This window comes from Wasmannia auropunctata, unplaced genomic scaffold (genome assembly GCF_000956235.1).
Source record: "Wasmannia auropunctata unplaced genomic scaffold, wasmannia.A_1.0 LD334250.1, whole genome shotgun sequence".
In the NCBI taxonomy this organism is placed as follows: Eukaryota; Metazoa; Arthropoda; class Insecta; order Hymenoptera; family Formicidae; genus Wasmannia; species Wasmannia auropunctata.
Window position 1 is genome coordinate 108,577 of NW_012028640.1, and position 15,769 is coordinate 124,345.

At 41.3% G+C, this 15,769-nt stretch overlaps 1 protein-coding gene across 1 annotated transcript in view; it reads right to left on the bottom strand.

Annotated features, from left to right (window-relative positions):
• Nucleotides 1-15,769, bottom strand: part of LOC105458915 (mushroom body large-type Kenyon cell-specific protein 1) — a 43,232-nt gene that overhangs the window by 13,517 nt on the left and 13,946 nt on the right. The window contains exons 2-5 of the mRNA XM_011704532.1: nucleotides 7,966-8,771; nucleotides 7,440-7,751; nucleotides 6,474-6,713; nucleotides 5,910-5,989 (exon numbers count right to left, since the gene is read on the bottom strand). Of these exons, the coding sequence (XP_011702834.1) occupies nucleotides 5,910-5,989; nucleotides 6,474-6,713; nucleotides 7,440-7,751; nucleotides 7,966-8,771 (1,438 nt within the window). The remainder of the gene's footprint in view (nucleotides 1-5,909; nucleotides 5,990-6,473; nucleotides 6,714-7,439; nucleotides 7,752-7,965; nucleotides 8,772-15,769) is intronic.

Here is a 15,769-nt window from a genome sequence, read left to right on the forward strand (position 1 = left end):
TTTTTAATTAAGATTTTAAAAATTTAGAGACAGTGTCAAAAAAATTTATAAAAAGCAACAAAAAGTTTCCTAGATATTTTTATGCAACAATAAATTTTCTCGATCATTCAAAAAGCTGATTGTTGTTTACATCTAATCATCTTTTGCGCTAAATAAACGCGAAGAGTTAGAAGAATTTTCGGTGCGAGTGCATATCCGGTAATATTTCGCGCTCGCATAAAAGAACGCGACGTGGCACGAAGGCGATGGATATCGGGTCGGGTGTAATTTGTCACGGAGCGCAACGATAAGATTAGGCGTAAGAAATCATCGCGAGCTTCGCCGTCCCACCCCCGCTCGCACCGTGCGGAGCCCCCCTTTTTGCAAGTTCGTCGACCTGTGCCGGCTGATAAAAGTGCATTTCGTCCGACGTTGGCCTCCCGGATAGGTCCCGCTACGTCAGTAGTCATCGACCGGCGCTGATTTATCTGCGATTTTTGTTTGTCGACTCGTCTGCGGTTTCACGCGACGATATACGCGGCTATATACGTATTCCAACTCGCCGTCGGAAACTCGGTCGACGCGCGCGCGTTTCCATGTGCGTTTCAGGTTCAACGTTCCTCGAGTAATGTCGTCGCGTAATTTCGAAGAGAGAACGGTATTTTGCGTCCGCCAAATAAAACGACGCGGTACGCGTATCTAACCGCAAGGAATTTAGACTTTATCATCGACTACTACGGCGTATTTCCGTAAAAACAGCGCGTACCCTCGCGCCGCGGCGCGCCGCCGCGGACTTCTTATCGCACACCTCCGCAGCAGAAACGTTGTATCGCGCATTATACTTTCAATGTAACACAGCAATTTGTGTCAAGAACAAATTCCTTAACTTAAGAAACAGATTTATCTCTCTGTGCAACACAATGTAAAATTTCTCGAACACGTGAGAAATCTTTAGCAATGCAGCCGCTAAAAAGCAAACATTAAACTAGCGACATCCTCAACGCCATCGACATATTTACAGATGCCGGAAACCAAGGTCCCACGATCAAACTGGATGGTTCGGTTTAGTTAAATTCTCGCGTAAATCACAAGGCTCACGCAATCGCGAACCAGATAGTCGTAATCTTGTCCTTCGCAGCCGCGTCAATATCTCTTTGGCCAGCGAACCTTCTCCAAAGCCTTCTACGAACCGGTTTTACTTCAGTACCCGGTGTCTGGTTTTATTGCAGCTCGCCTATTTTTCAGTATCGCGGACGCGCAAGTGCGAACTGTACGTCTAATTTCGTTTCTTCGTCGTTACTCGCCATGAGAAGACACGTTTTTAAATCTAATCAATCAATCCGTATGTCTTATATTAAATCATCAAGAAATTTAATATTTATATCACTGATATGCTTTTAGAATATAAAACAAAAATACGAAATATTCATTAATAAAAATTAATATATACATAAAAAATATGTAAAAGATATTTAAAATAATTACAATAATAAAAAGCTTTGTCTGATTCAGTTCAATTTGTTAATATTTAACGCAACAAATTTTACTTTAGCTCTGTAGATGGAACGGATCAGTTATATAAAAAAAAATTTAGACAAAATTCGCGCCATAACAATATAAATTGTAGTGCTTAAAGAAAAGTATGAAATTAATCAAACTAGTCTAGTTACGCAATGTCAGTTTATAGACAAACGTTAAGTACCTTGCCTACTTTATAGCACCAAAGTGAAATAAAAAAACCTGACGTGCCTAGATCGCATGGATTTAATAGGCATAGCTGTTATAGCTGCGGTATTAATGACCTAACAACCTACGCAATTTTCGCGTTACTTGAAAATTGTACGTATTTGTATTTAAAATAGTAATTAAGTTCTTATATGATACATTTATTACAAACCGACGAGTATAAAAAAGAAGTAAATACCTTCATAATTGATATCTCTAAAATATATGGATTTTAAACTTTGAAACGCTATATATAATCTATAAACTGTTACAGAATCGGTAAAGAAAAATGTAAGAAAAAATACGAGCAAAATTGACTTACATCTTCCTTTATTCCTTTATTCATCTAATGAATTGCAGGAAATATGTCTTGATTGTAACAATTCATGGCCAAGAACGCAGAACACTCCAAATTACCGGCAATTTCCTTCGTATAAGGATTTTTCATGCAATTTTTCATGTGAATTTATTTTCGTCGAAAATTTTATAAGCTTGCATCTTTTCTCTCACAACTCTCAAATATTTGAATCTCTCTTCAGAAAAATGACAAATGTAATTAATTATTCTAATCGTCTTTCATCACATTTGCGAGCACTATCACGTAATTGTTGTACATTTTTTAGTACAATATAGTTCCAAAATTTAAACCCTCAGACCTGTTAAGCTCAAGCTTTAGATACCCACGTGAAAATCAAAACATTCGCGCTCTAGTTTACATTAGGCTTTAATTTCGACTCAACGGTTTCGTCGGCGGTCCTATCTTATCGCTAATTACGCAGTCGCGTATGCGTCGGCGCGAACTTCTCTCTCGCCTCTTTCTTTTCTCTCCCCCTTCGAGCTTTCTTCCCTCTTCTCTCACTCGTTCTCTATCCTACTTCTTCGCGCCCTCTCTCTTTCTCCACATTCCACAGTCTCCCCTTTACGCTTCTTCATTACACGCCGCGACATACACGAGGTACTCTCGCATCTTCGATATGTCATGAGGTGCAGATTACGGTGAACTAATAATAGACGATGATAAAAATTTGACGCGCAAAATGTTCCGCGGGGGAAAACAGCGAAAACATGAGGGCAACGTACGCCTCCAACGATCTGGCATGCTCGATTCGCTCGGGCTACCGATATTTTCCATTTTTCGCGAATCGTGCAACAAAGATAAAAATTGTCCGACATCACGATCGGTGGAAAGGTTTTTGCCTGTCCGAGGTAAAAATTAAATTTTTGTCAATCGATACGACACACCTCACGTACTTTTCCATAAATTTAATAATGATCAAGAAAATTGGAACAACGTTCAATCTTTCAAGATAAAATTCAAACTTCACTAAATTTCATATTTGTCCGTTACCAGGATTTCCTAAATTTTGACACGTAGAAAGTCGCGAAAGAGAATTAATATCATATTTCCATAATTAATCCCTTTCGTAATGTTTTCATGAGTAGAGAAGCGAAATAAAATATGTATAAAACTTTTCCCTTTGTTGTCATTTTATTTAGGCGCGTGGATAGGTTTACGAAATTTGCTCCATCATGTTTCGTATTCGAGACCACAACCGAGTTGCATCGATTCTGCGAAACGGACTGCTTAAATATTTATCGAGGTACGTACCGCAGACGTATAGCAGTTTAAAGCTCAAAGGGTTGCAAAGTTCAAGCAACTCGTCGGTATTATTACGGTTTGGAGGATACCGGGCTGCTTACCGCGATCGCACAAACGTACTACAACGAAATTTTTTCGTACAGTTTAAAACACTGTAGTACGATACATTAAACATTTACGTGTGAGAACCATGCAATAAGCGACCTGCCTAGTTGTGACAGTTTAATCAAAGAACGTATTATTCTCTTTACGTCACAGGAAAAAATATATTACATTTCTTTGCGATGAAAAAAGGAAATATCTTTGTAAACTTAAAACATCATATTTCGTAAAGTAATTGTAATTTGCAGTAAATTATTTTCCAACACATTTTCCACATCCTTTATAGTAATATATATGATACAGTCTAGAATAAATATTCTGTGGATCCGTTTATTCCCTTCTGTCTACTCAATTAAAAAATTAAAAGAACACAAATGTTAAAATTACAAAGTTATTTAATTTTCCTATAATTCAATTAAATTTTCATAAAAATAACAAAAAAAAATAATTAAATGTAACAAAGCAAAGATTAAATGTAACGAAGATTGTTAAATATAATATTAAATTCTTTTCGTAAGATGTGTAATTTGCTGTGATATCAAATAATTGATTATCAATTTATTTTTTAGAAGCTCATTGTTATGAATGATAACATTACGTGACATTTCAGTCCAATATAGAAAAGATATGAAATTCTAGCAGATCAATCGCAAGATTAGTAATTATTTTTTAAGTTAGAGCAATGCGAATGGATGTCTCAGTAATACGACTTTATTTATCCGACGCATAAATTTTTCGCAAGCCATTGAAATTATCATCCTTCCACTGTAGCAGCATGATAGTCGAGAATCGCGAAGAAAACATCGCACCGTGCAAAAAATTCAGAATTGTTCACGACATCGAATAATTTAATTAAACGGACATCTTGTTTTAAATGTAGTTATCATCAAATCATTGGAAAAACACGATTCATTAATTTTAGATTACTAGTAAATTTATAAATTTTATAATAATACTTTTGTGTGTTTGTGTCCGTATTAATTTTAAAGTGTTGTTATCTTCCCTCCAGAGAATACGGCATACATCTCTAACGCGTCTAGGATAATCGAATGTTCACAACAGTATTATTACGATCGACTCAATAGAACCTCCAAGTTCACCTAGCGAACTTGAGCTACGCCGCGATCGTAGGTTCTGATAACCGCAGCTCTTTATCTACAATCCTGTTTACCTTTTACTACAATTGTGAATTACAGAGACAATTATGAATTGCACGCAGTACAACAGAAAATTATTTAATAATTTCGACGGTATGCTAACGACGAATTTATTTTTTTTTTTCATAAAATTGAAATGTGATAACTTTGTGATTATAAATAGATAAAAAATCTGACACTTAATATTGGCTTCATACACAAACCGAGTAAGACAAAGGATCTTTAAAGATTTTAGTTATATCACACCAATTGACGATTTTATTCCGCATATTTGTCCCGGATAAATCCGAAAATGCAGCACACGACCGCGAACTCGATTAGCCCGCACCAGTGTCGAGCGGAACGATACGATTCCCCTCTGCCGTTGTCGCGCATGACGTCTTTACGAGGGAGATAAATCACGGTTATGCCCGGCCGCGTGATTGGCACCTAATTGCGACGGCATTCCGGATCGACTGGCTGTCAGTTTCGCGATTTTCGAAAGTCGTTCGCCGGCGGTGTTTTAATCGACGCCTTATCGAAACGCCCGCCCGGCCCGAGGCTTAAACGGCCACTCGATCACGAAGAACGTTCGCTACGGAATGCGATCGCGGGTCGTATTCTTTTTTTATCCCCCCCTCCCCACACTCGCATACGGAATGCATATTCGTATCGGTGACTCGCCTCGAGGTGCAAAGCGAGTTGCGTGATAACGCCGAAACGATGCCTCATTGCCGTTGACAAACGATGATTTTCCAACGTGTGTGGGAAAGAACGCTCCCTCGTCAAAGCCAAATATTCGCACGAGTTCAGGCTTGTTATTTCCATCTGGCTTTTTTTCATTTTCATTCTAATGCGCACCTTTAGAGAGAGCCTTATCACTTTTAGCTCTTATCACTTTAAATACAGAGTTGGAATAGTTATTATGCATTTATCGTATTTTAATATTTTAACGTTAACATATCGTATTAAGTTTATTAATAACAGAAAAAAAAACTATTTTTATAAAAATTAAATAAAATGTTTGAATGGAAGGTATAAAATTTATGCACAATTGGGATCTTTCCAACTTGTTTCAGCTTTTATTCTTGTGTATAGCCATTCGATTAGAACTGCTTTATGAATAATGTTTTTCATTTGAATTTTAACATATTTTATATTTATCATATTGACGAATCAAATACCTGTGTATATACTTTCATAAATAACATATATTATTTATAATTTAAATTAAGAATATCATGTGACGTATCGCGTTAATTGATTTATTATTTATTACTAATACATAAATCAATCGTCACTTATTGTTAGTAAGAATTTTTTTCTATGTTATTCTATTAGATTAGGGAAATATTAAGAGTACTTACTTGAGGATAGTCTTGGGATCGATGCCTGTCGGCATTCTCAGAGGTATTTTCTGTTGCTCCAATAGAGATATGTTGTTGTCCTGAACAAACAAATAGATAATAGTATTAGTAAAAAAAACCATCGAAAGTGACTTAAATAAACTAAATAAATAACTAACATTACGCAAGCATACAGCCTAGTTACTTAGACGTCAGCGTTAGTCACTTAATAACATGACTGGGAAGCACTAATAATACACTATGTGAAAGGAATTATTGTTCAGCAATATATGACGTAGCGATCGTCGCGTAAATAATGATCGTATCGTGACAGCCCACACTAAAAAGTATGAATAATAGTTACGGATAATTTGCGCATCGTTTATACAATCGTCTTCGCTCATTATGATTTGATCCTTCGTCAGACATTTGGAAAATCGCGCGACGTATACATGTCGCGAAATTCAGTGTTCGAATAAATAAACAATTCGTACGAGCCGTAGCGAGAATATTGTGACGAGGCTGAGAAAAGACCGTCGCGTTTTTTTCTTTTGCGCAGCAGAATGAGAGCGATCTCGCACTTACCTGAGAATTTCTGGGTTTGGCCGAGAGATCGAGCGGTTGATCGGCCGCCGCGGCGCTGTCCTGATGGGTCTGCACCCCAACGAGGGGCGCCTCCCTCGGCGGTAAGCACCACTGGGGCAGCAAGGTGGGGTAAGTGCCGCTGAGAGCGGCGGCGACCACGGACGCCGCCATCGGGTCCACCTGGACCGACGCCGGTGACTCCGCCGATCGCGAGCTGCTGCTACTGTCGCTCTGCGGGCTCTGCGGGGCACAACACGGAGAAACGTGTCATCCCGGCTCGCGCGAGAAGGACTTGCCCGACTGTGAGTAGCCGGGCGGATTGATCGGACGGCAGAAAGGGCACCGTGGGGAGGTTGAGATCCGCGAGAAGACGCGATGCGGCGGGATCGAATTCTGATCGAATTCATTTCTCGTAAGGCGACCGCCGCCTTCGCGAGTCCTCGTGAATTTTTGATGGGCGCGTCAAAGTGATCAAAGCTGAAAGGCTGGGCGGTGGTGCGCGACGGTGGTACGGCCGGCGCCAAAGTACGAAGTACGCTCGACTTAATCAAAAGTGGCAAAAAGGCGCTAGATCAGACTCGAGTTCGCGCTCGCGGCACAACAGATGCACGGAACGAGACGGAAACGAGATTCCGATGTAACGTGATTGCGTAAGCGGATTGCAGGCGAAACGAGCAGCATTAGTGTGCACCGATTCATCTATGTAATACCGTTTCGATAGATCATCGACAAGGCCATCGGGATATATTCCGAGTCAATCAAAACGTTCGTCGCGGGGGGTCGCACAGAATCTCAGGGATCCGAATTTCGCGCGAGGAAAGATTACTTATTTCCCGTTCGTTCGACTACTTATTCCGGTATATTCCCTTCGCGAATAATCTCTACACAAAATTAGCAATGAAGGACGAGGTCGATGCTCAGCCATGCGCAACCTCACACTCGGCAGACTCGCCGGCGGGTACTTACAAGGGGCGGCTGGTCGTCGTGGGGTAGCTTGCCGTCGAGGCAGAAGTAACACTTGTCGAGCGGCTTCCAGTCCTCCGGCGGCGGGCTCGTGCGTCTTCCAAGGAGAAAGGGCGTCGCGACGCTTGTCGCGGCCGCGTTCCCGTCGCGGCATAACAGCCCCGACCTGGTCCCTTCCGAGTCCGTCGCCGGCGTCGTCAGTATCGTGGTGCCGCCACCAGAACCCGGTACCTCCTGCAGCTCCTCCTCTTTCTTTACCCTCAGTAAGCCCTGCGTTACCGGTGCCCGCTCCAACGCGATTTCCTCCGTTCGTTCCTGAAAATGAGCAAATAAATAAAGTGAAGAAAATCCGACTAAAGAATGTGCGTGACAGAATTTTCAAATTGCTGTCTAACCTTTAGCGATTTAAAATGAATTTCGTTATTTCCTTGCGACATTTAGTTCAATAATCTCTTTAGAAAGACTATTTTATTGTTTTACAAATAATATATCTTTAAGTTATTATTATACATGACAGATGTACACCAACCTTGGTCCCTTCCGTGTCGGTAGCGTTGGCAGTCGGATGATCCCGAGTCGCACGATCGTTCTCCGTTCTGAGAGGGCTGACCGCCGACCTGTCGGCGTCCTCGTCGAGCTTGAGCCGTTTCTCCGCCTCGTTCTGGCCCCGTCCCGTCTCCTCGTCGTTCTCGTCGCCCTCCTCCTCCCCGTCGACGTCCTCCCCGTCGTTTTGCCGGCGTCCACGTCGCCGTCTCGTCGCTATCGTCGTCGTGCCGGTCGCCGTTGTCGTTGTCGACGTGGTCGTCGCGATGCCGATGGTCGTCGCCGTTGCCGTCGTTGTCGCTACTTCCGCCGTCGCCGTCGCCGTCGTCGACGTCGCCGTGTCCGTCGTCCTCGTCGAGGTGTCTTCCCGCGCGGCACCGTCTGTGGGCTCCTCGTCGGCGGCCTCGCTCTTGACGTCGCCCGGCCTCAGACGGCGCGAATCCTCCTGCTGTTGTAGATGGTCCTGAACCGGCGTGGGTAAATGGTGATGGTTCTGCAGATGATGCCTCTGCAGACTCTCCTGCTTCACCACGCCGGTCGCGAGCGTCGTCGTCGTCGTCGTGGTCGTCGCCGTCGTCAGCACCGTCGACGGCAACGACGTGGGTGCCGGTTGATGCAGCTGCGGCCCAATCTGGTCCAGGCTCCCGGGTATTGGGTTGCAGGACGACGACAACGCCGGGTAAAGCCGATGGTGGGGCTGTGATTCGCTGCTGCGGGTGCCGCTGTACAGGGTGTCCTGGTATTGCTTCCATCTCCTACGGCCCATCAACTCCTCCGCTACCCGTTCCAGACCTGTGACACCACCGCAACTACATCAAACAATGACGTGCACCGGTTACCCGGGACCCCCATAGGTATAAAGGAGTAGTGCTTTCGATAAGGCAAACAAACATTCCATTCCGTACGCACTCAATGAGACAGATCGACAAAAATTTCAAAGACGGTACAAATAAGCTCAATGTCTATCAATTCATTATCATAATTTAAAAGCAAAATAACTTTAAACACTTCATAAATCTTATAAAAATTTTTGTCAAATGTGCTCATTGATTGATAACTGTAAGTAAACTTTATGAAGCTGAAATATTTCCACTTCGATCTTTTTTTTCGAGCAATTATGTAAGAGTTCCTTGGATTAATATATAATGAATATATCCGAATTTGTCGGATAAAATGTAAGCTTACAATTAACGAATTGTTTCGTTTCTCTGATCCATCCAGTCTTGAAATATATTGAATAACTGCGTGGTACCGCATATATGTCGAAAGTCAGGCGATAATCTCTATCAAAGTGTGTTTCCCCGAATGTTAACTATCACTATCGTATGCACTAAAGTGTGCATAATAAAGTGGCACGCGGTTTTATAATCGCGGTTGCATAATCGTGAGTTACGCGAAATATGCCCGCCGCGGATGACGATATCTATAGCCCGCTGCACAAATTCACGCACGCGCTATAATCGGCGCGGCGGCCGACTTGTTTGTCATAGGAAATGATGGACGATGATTAAGGTTCCAGAGAAAATGCACGCGGATGTACGTATAGCTGCGAGAGACGCGGATGCAGTTCTTCCAGTGAGAATCGCACGCGAAATTATGCAGAGATCGCGCGCGATTGAGTAACCGGACATGGTGGTTTTCGAAGGACGCGGCTGCGTTTACGGCAAAAGCGAGAGAGAACAAAAGGATCTGCAAGAAGAACGATTTATTTTTTTCGTTTCTCAGTAACTCGGGATTGGAAGAGTAAAATTTTCGCAATTATATCGGAACTTTATCACAGCAGTCGAGAACGTCCGAGAACTTAATTGGACATGTTATAAATAAAAACGTGTTAATATAATTAATAATCCTTTTCGTTGCTCTGAACATGTAAACGTTCTATGCGAATTAAAACGTATGGAAAAGAAATTTTCTTAGAAAATTCTGCTTTACGTAATTGTAAGCAATAACGTTATCGCAAAAGTTAAAGTGTTGGCGCAGCTAAAAAAATTCTTCTACTCAAAATTAAGTATGGATAATTAAAAAATTAAATAGATCGAGGAAGGTCAGAATTAAGGCAAAATAAAACACTCGCTATCTGTTCTTATATAATCCCCTGAAATGCATTCGAATGTGCTCAATATCTCAAAGACATTGATTTTTGTATCCCACACAGGCAGCTGCAATTCGCTTATGCCAGTTATAATTCCGCTCCACTCCCCACAGAACAGTTCGCGATACATACGGCGATAACGGGCGTTTTTTCACTTCCTTATCCAAAGGCCGAATAGTTGAGTGTTATCACACCAGCATGACGTGTTTAACTCTGCCGCGTCGTCGCCGGCTCCGTCGAAAAGAGCGTCAGTTCTACGCCGGCGGATGCTGTTTAATCATCAGCGGGATTTTACAAATTATGATATTTATGCTAGTCGAAACAATTATCAGAGCCACGCCATAGTATCGTTGCGATGCGCGTGCATTTGTGACGGATGTTAATTTCCTGAATAAATATTTAACATCGCGGAAATATGCCCGCCAGCGCGAGCTTGTGTTTTTCGCTCGTTCATTAATTTAGCAAACAGTATTCGATATTCATTTGAGCAAAAGCTCCGTGATCCCGTCGTACATTTCGTCATCGAAGAACCGTGAAAACGATTTAATTTGCAATGTTTCGAATTTAATTTTGCGACACAGACGTTTTCACGCTCCAGCTGTATTTTCACGTGTTTGCGCGGAAATCGTACTTGGGACTTTCCGGAAACTTATCCTTGCCAAGTTTCGCTGGACTTGAGTAATCAGGATAATAACGAACGATCTCATGTTACACAAGTTCCTTAAATAGTTTATACTCTTCCGAATTATCACACGTAGTCTCATCATGCATTCAGCATTCTTTTTCTTCCAAACCCTCGCGATATTTCGCGAAGGATTCTATTGCAGATCCATTGATTTATGACGCGCGTAAAATAGAATTTACTCGACTCATCGGTCTCTAATTTTCAAAGAGCATTTTCCTATCCCCGATCAAACGCAAACCGATTACAGCCGGCCAATTACTCGGCTTTGGACGGAGCCAATCAGCCGCCCCTTCTCGGCGGACACCCGGTATCGCGGCGCGCGTGCCGCGGATGCAACGTACCGTCACGCCAATCGGTACTCGGTACGATGCACCACGTGCATACGCTTCGTACGATGTTACGGGCGCAGACATGCGCGTTTCCACGTTCGTGTGGCGATCGCGAATGCACGTACCGCGCGTACGTACGTACGTACATATGCGCGTATGTGAAAATACATATCGCGTGCGAATCGAGTCCGGCGGCGATTTTTCATGGCGCCCGCCTTCATAGCGCTGAATTGATTTTGTCGTTTGCCGCGCCGCGGGATAGTCATTAGGGCCGCAAAGAGCCGGTCGCGGGTCAACCACGGCACGTCGTTTCTGCGAAACGCGTTGTTTCTGCGGAACGGCGGGGAATTCGCAAATTAAATTGCACTCGGGATCGATCCGACCGCTCATTGGCGTACGATTCGGGTATGTCTTGGAATTTCGAGGCTTTTGCCGGCCGCGGTGCGTGGCGATCAGTTTACGGCTAACAATTTGGTTTACCTTTAATCTAGATTTGACGAATTATTTTGAGAATACAATTCTCTAAATTTATCTGAGTAGAGACATAAACTCGACTTAAAATTAACGCGAGCGCGACAAAATGGAGAGACAATAAAAAAATTATGTCAACATAAAAAAGATCGCGAATTGTATCTTTTCATGTAACGCTTTGGAAAATTTTGTTTTAAAAATATAGACCTCATTAAAACGAGAAACCGCTAACATACAATGTAATGTGCTACTGCATCGCTTAATTTAGGATCAATTTGTATAGTGGACCAATGGCTTTGTGAAAAAGCAGAACCATTGAAAAATTCAGAGGGAAAATTTTCGGCACGTTTAAAAACAACGATTCTGTTACGTTTTTTGCCTTTGTAAATTTACAAAGAGCAGTATCACCTATATATATTAACTGAACGCGAGTAACTAAATTATAACACACAACCTCAAAGATTTTCTACCGCATATATATATATGTATATTACACATTTACATACAATTGTACTCGAAATAATTGAACCTCACGAATGTGAGAGTATAACTTTAAAACACATTACACTGTATGACTGGTATAATTGGAAGGCGAATATCCTTGATCCACAACGATTTAAAGCACTCGTCCAATAATGGGGAATTCTTACAACGAGAAGCCGGAGTAAAAAAGGCCTCAATGCAAACTAGTACAATCGTGAAAACAATTTCGAAAGTACATTAGGCTCTTTCTCTAAATTAAAGTCTGCTAAGGTCGGTTTATCTCACGCAAATGGACATTCGCGCACAGCTAATTATTCCGCGGCCGCAATTATTATCGCCTGACTCAACGGCGCGTATCGGAGTAAGTTTAATCGTGTTATTTTCTTCGAAGCGCGCAGAAGCGCTCTGCACAGTCCGAAATAATCTGTCGTCGTGTATCTCCCGAGGAAACTTCGGCGGATACGCCGATTCGTCGGGAATCGAAGTTGTTCGATCGCATATATCGCCGTTTGGAATTTCGCGAGCGTAATGAGTCTTATGCGTTTTAGTCGTTAATTAGTTCAGTCGTTAATTATGCGTTTCGCTCGATAATTACTGTGTTATTGATTTACACCTATATTAGCGACCAATGTGCAACAGAAGAAATTGATAACAAACTATACAAATGCATATTATGAGGTATGTGGAAATCGTTATAATTGTCTTGTAAAATAAAATTTAATGTGCCAACCCCGACGCAAATTTCGAGCTTCCATTTCCAGACTATTCTCATTCCAAATTTTCATTTGACAAGAAAACGACTTTCAGAGAAACGCAAGTTCAGTTGTATTTGAAATCCAAAATAGGAATAATAATTACATTAAAGATATCAACTGTATACAATAGCGTGATCGAACGTTAAATACAAGGTTCAATTTCGATCGAAATTTTATAGTAAGTCTAAAAAGTTAATTCGAATTCTGCCGATGTTCTCGAAACTGGACTTGTGCACTCGCGCAATCGTGATTTCAATTGTCAGCTCGTGAGTACGCCCGCAGCCTTGTCACTTGTTAAATTTATTATCAATTGGTTACCAGTTTGCTTTTAAGATACCGAGTACTCACCGGCATTAACAGTAATTAATATGTAACGGCATTAGCATGTTAACCGGTTCTCCGGCGAAGTTGATAGAAAGGTTGGAACAAGTATAACAAAGTTGATTTTCAGCGCGAAGGGATGGACGGTCTGCCGTGTGAAACGCATACAAATTTCGGGGATTACTGTAGAGTATAGTGATCGCGGGAAGAGATATATCGCCGGTTTCGCCTGAGTTCATGAATAAGCGCGAATTACCTCGTGAAGAACGAAAACGTCATTGATCACTTTGGATAGCTCGCAATTATACCAACGTGCATACGTGTTGAAACGAACGAAATGTTAATTCTCAACTGGCGGCGTCATTTCCCAAACCTATTTCAGCTGGTAATTACATCTCTAAACTCTTATCAATTTTACAGACATGTAAGATTAAAAAATCTTCCATGGCAATAATAGCAGTTATATAAGCTTCGTAATGTATTTTATTTTATTTCCCAGACAAATATCATAGATCGAGAATAGCTAATTGTGCAATAACGTCTTTTTCCCAGTCATAAGCTTTTTAATTATTGAATCGTTCGAAATAACTAAATTTAGAAAATATAAAAAAGAAAATGGATCGCGTATAAAAGATTAAGTGACAAAAAAATGTAAGAAAGAAGTTTTAATTTAAAAAAAATTTTAAACTTCAAAAATAATATTTGAGGCCTAAACATGCAAAAGATGGAAATGCTCGTTGCATTTGTCCCTCTTTAAGTTCGCCGTCTTTGCACGCGAGTGTACAGAAGAAAATAAACCGAGAAAACCTGTTCGAATTAACGCAGTCGCTTGGAAGCGCGCATGAAAAACATCTGAATAAATTATTATTGTTTGTCGAACGTTTCGAACGAATGGCGACGCCCATCGTGCTATCCCATCGCCGACGTGTGCGGCCATTATTTAAACGCTCTACTTCCACGCAGCTTATCAAATACAGGTATAATGCGCTTTGCGGAAACACGAACTGGATCCACGTCGGCCACGCCGCAAGATGTGTGTGCGTATGTATATGCGTTTGCGCATGCCTGTCAGAAAAATGCACGACTGATATTACGGTCAGGGACGAGTTTAACGCCGCAGTTTTAAGTGGAGCTCACACCCTTATCGTGATTTCCGAAAAAAATTACGGCCGCGGCGGCTTGCGTTTTAATCTCCCGCACGGACAAAATAATTTGCAACTACGACAAGGGATTCACTTTTAATTGGATTTACAATGAAATCGATTATACGAGTAAGTTGATCTAATTCCTTTGTGGATTACCTTCCGTTGAATTGCGTTAGAATTAATCGCTCAAAAAAATAATTATTTCTTTTTCTGCAAAAGCTAAGGCAAATTTTTTAACACTTCTGTTCACGACATTTACCATTGTCATAAATTTTCTATGACTGTCAGTCCATTTTTTGCGCATCATAAAATCAATGTTCTTGATGATAAGAAACAATATAATGTGATATTTATTTACGTAATATAAACGTATTAAAAACACTGCGTTTAAAATTTCAATACTTCTTCGCAATATACAAATAGATATATCTTAATCTGATACCAATCAAAACAGTCTGTCTCGGTGAATAAAAGGAAAGATCTGCATAATCCGATACGGTCAAACAATTTTCAGCATATATTTTTAATGCGCATCTTGACAGTAAAAAAAAATACTTATTAAAAAGAATTGCATCAGCGCAATCAAGAAAAAACCAATTCAATAAAAGTTATGAAAACGCATGGAACAATATTTGCGAAATTCCGAAGGATCAGTCTTGCATAGATCAACAGTACAGTTTGCCCTGCTCGATGTAATTTCTGTTCCGCTCGATGGGTACCAGTTGATCGACATCGACGAAGATGCATGTCCTGCATTTCGCCCGCGCATCCTCAGCGGTAAAGTTTTAAGTTGCGATAAGATGCACCGTAATTCTTATACGCGACTCGATACACAAGGCAATACCACTCACCTCACCTACCTCCGTGCAACTTGCAAACGAGCTTTTCCGTTCACGCGCACACAATGACTCACACTGTTGCCGATCGCAATTGCAAGTCGTCGCGAAATATCTGATAACGCTCATTCGTCGCATTTCGGCAAACGTATTACGGAAAATGTTTCTTTTTTTTTCAATACCGAAAAAAAGAACGAAGCTGACCTGCACAAGAGCAGTCATTGATACAACAAAAATATCGCGATCAATAATTGTAAATGTCATTTACACGTGTCCTAAGATAATTCTCCGCCGACCTTTTGACCCGGCGATCGCACCGAATCTCAATCGATCGCACTTCATAAAACAGATTTATCATTAATCTATGCAGTCTCTTCTATTATGAGATTCCGCTTAAATTAACCAAATTTCTCGTGTAACAAGTGATTCGCGACACGCGGCACGCTTTCGCAGCGACGTGTTAATTGCTTATCGACGTGTTTCTTATCGCACTGCAAATTTACGATAACACATTGACGATGCACGAAAGGAGCGATGCGTTAATTAAGACTGAGGATATACGAAACAGCGCGGCGAAAAGGAAATGTACACGGCACATCTTCGCGATGAACATTAATTTTTCGTTAACAATGCGATAATCGAACGTTTAAATGCAGATACACACTACGCGTAA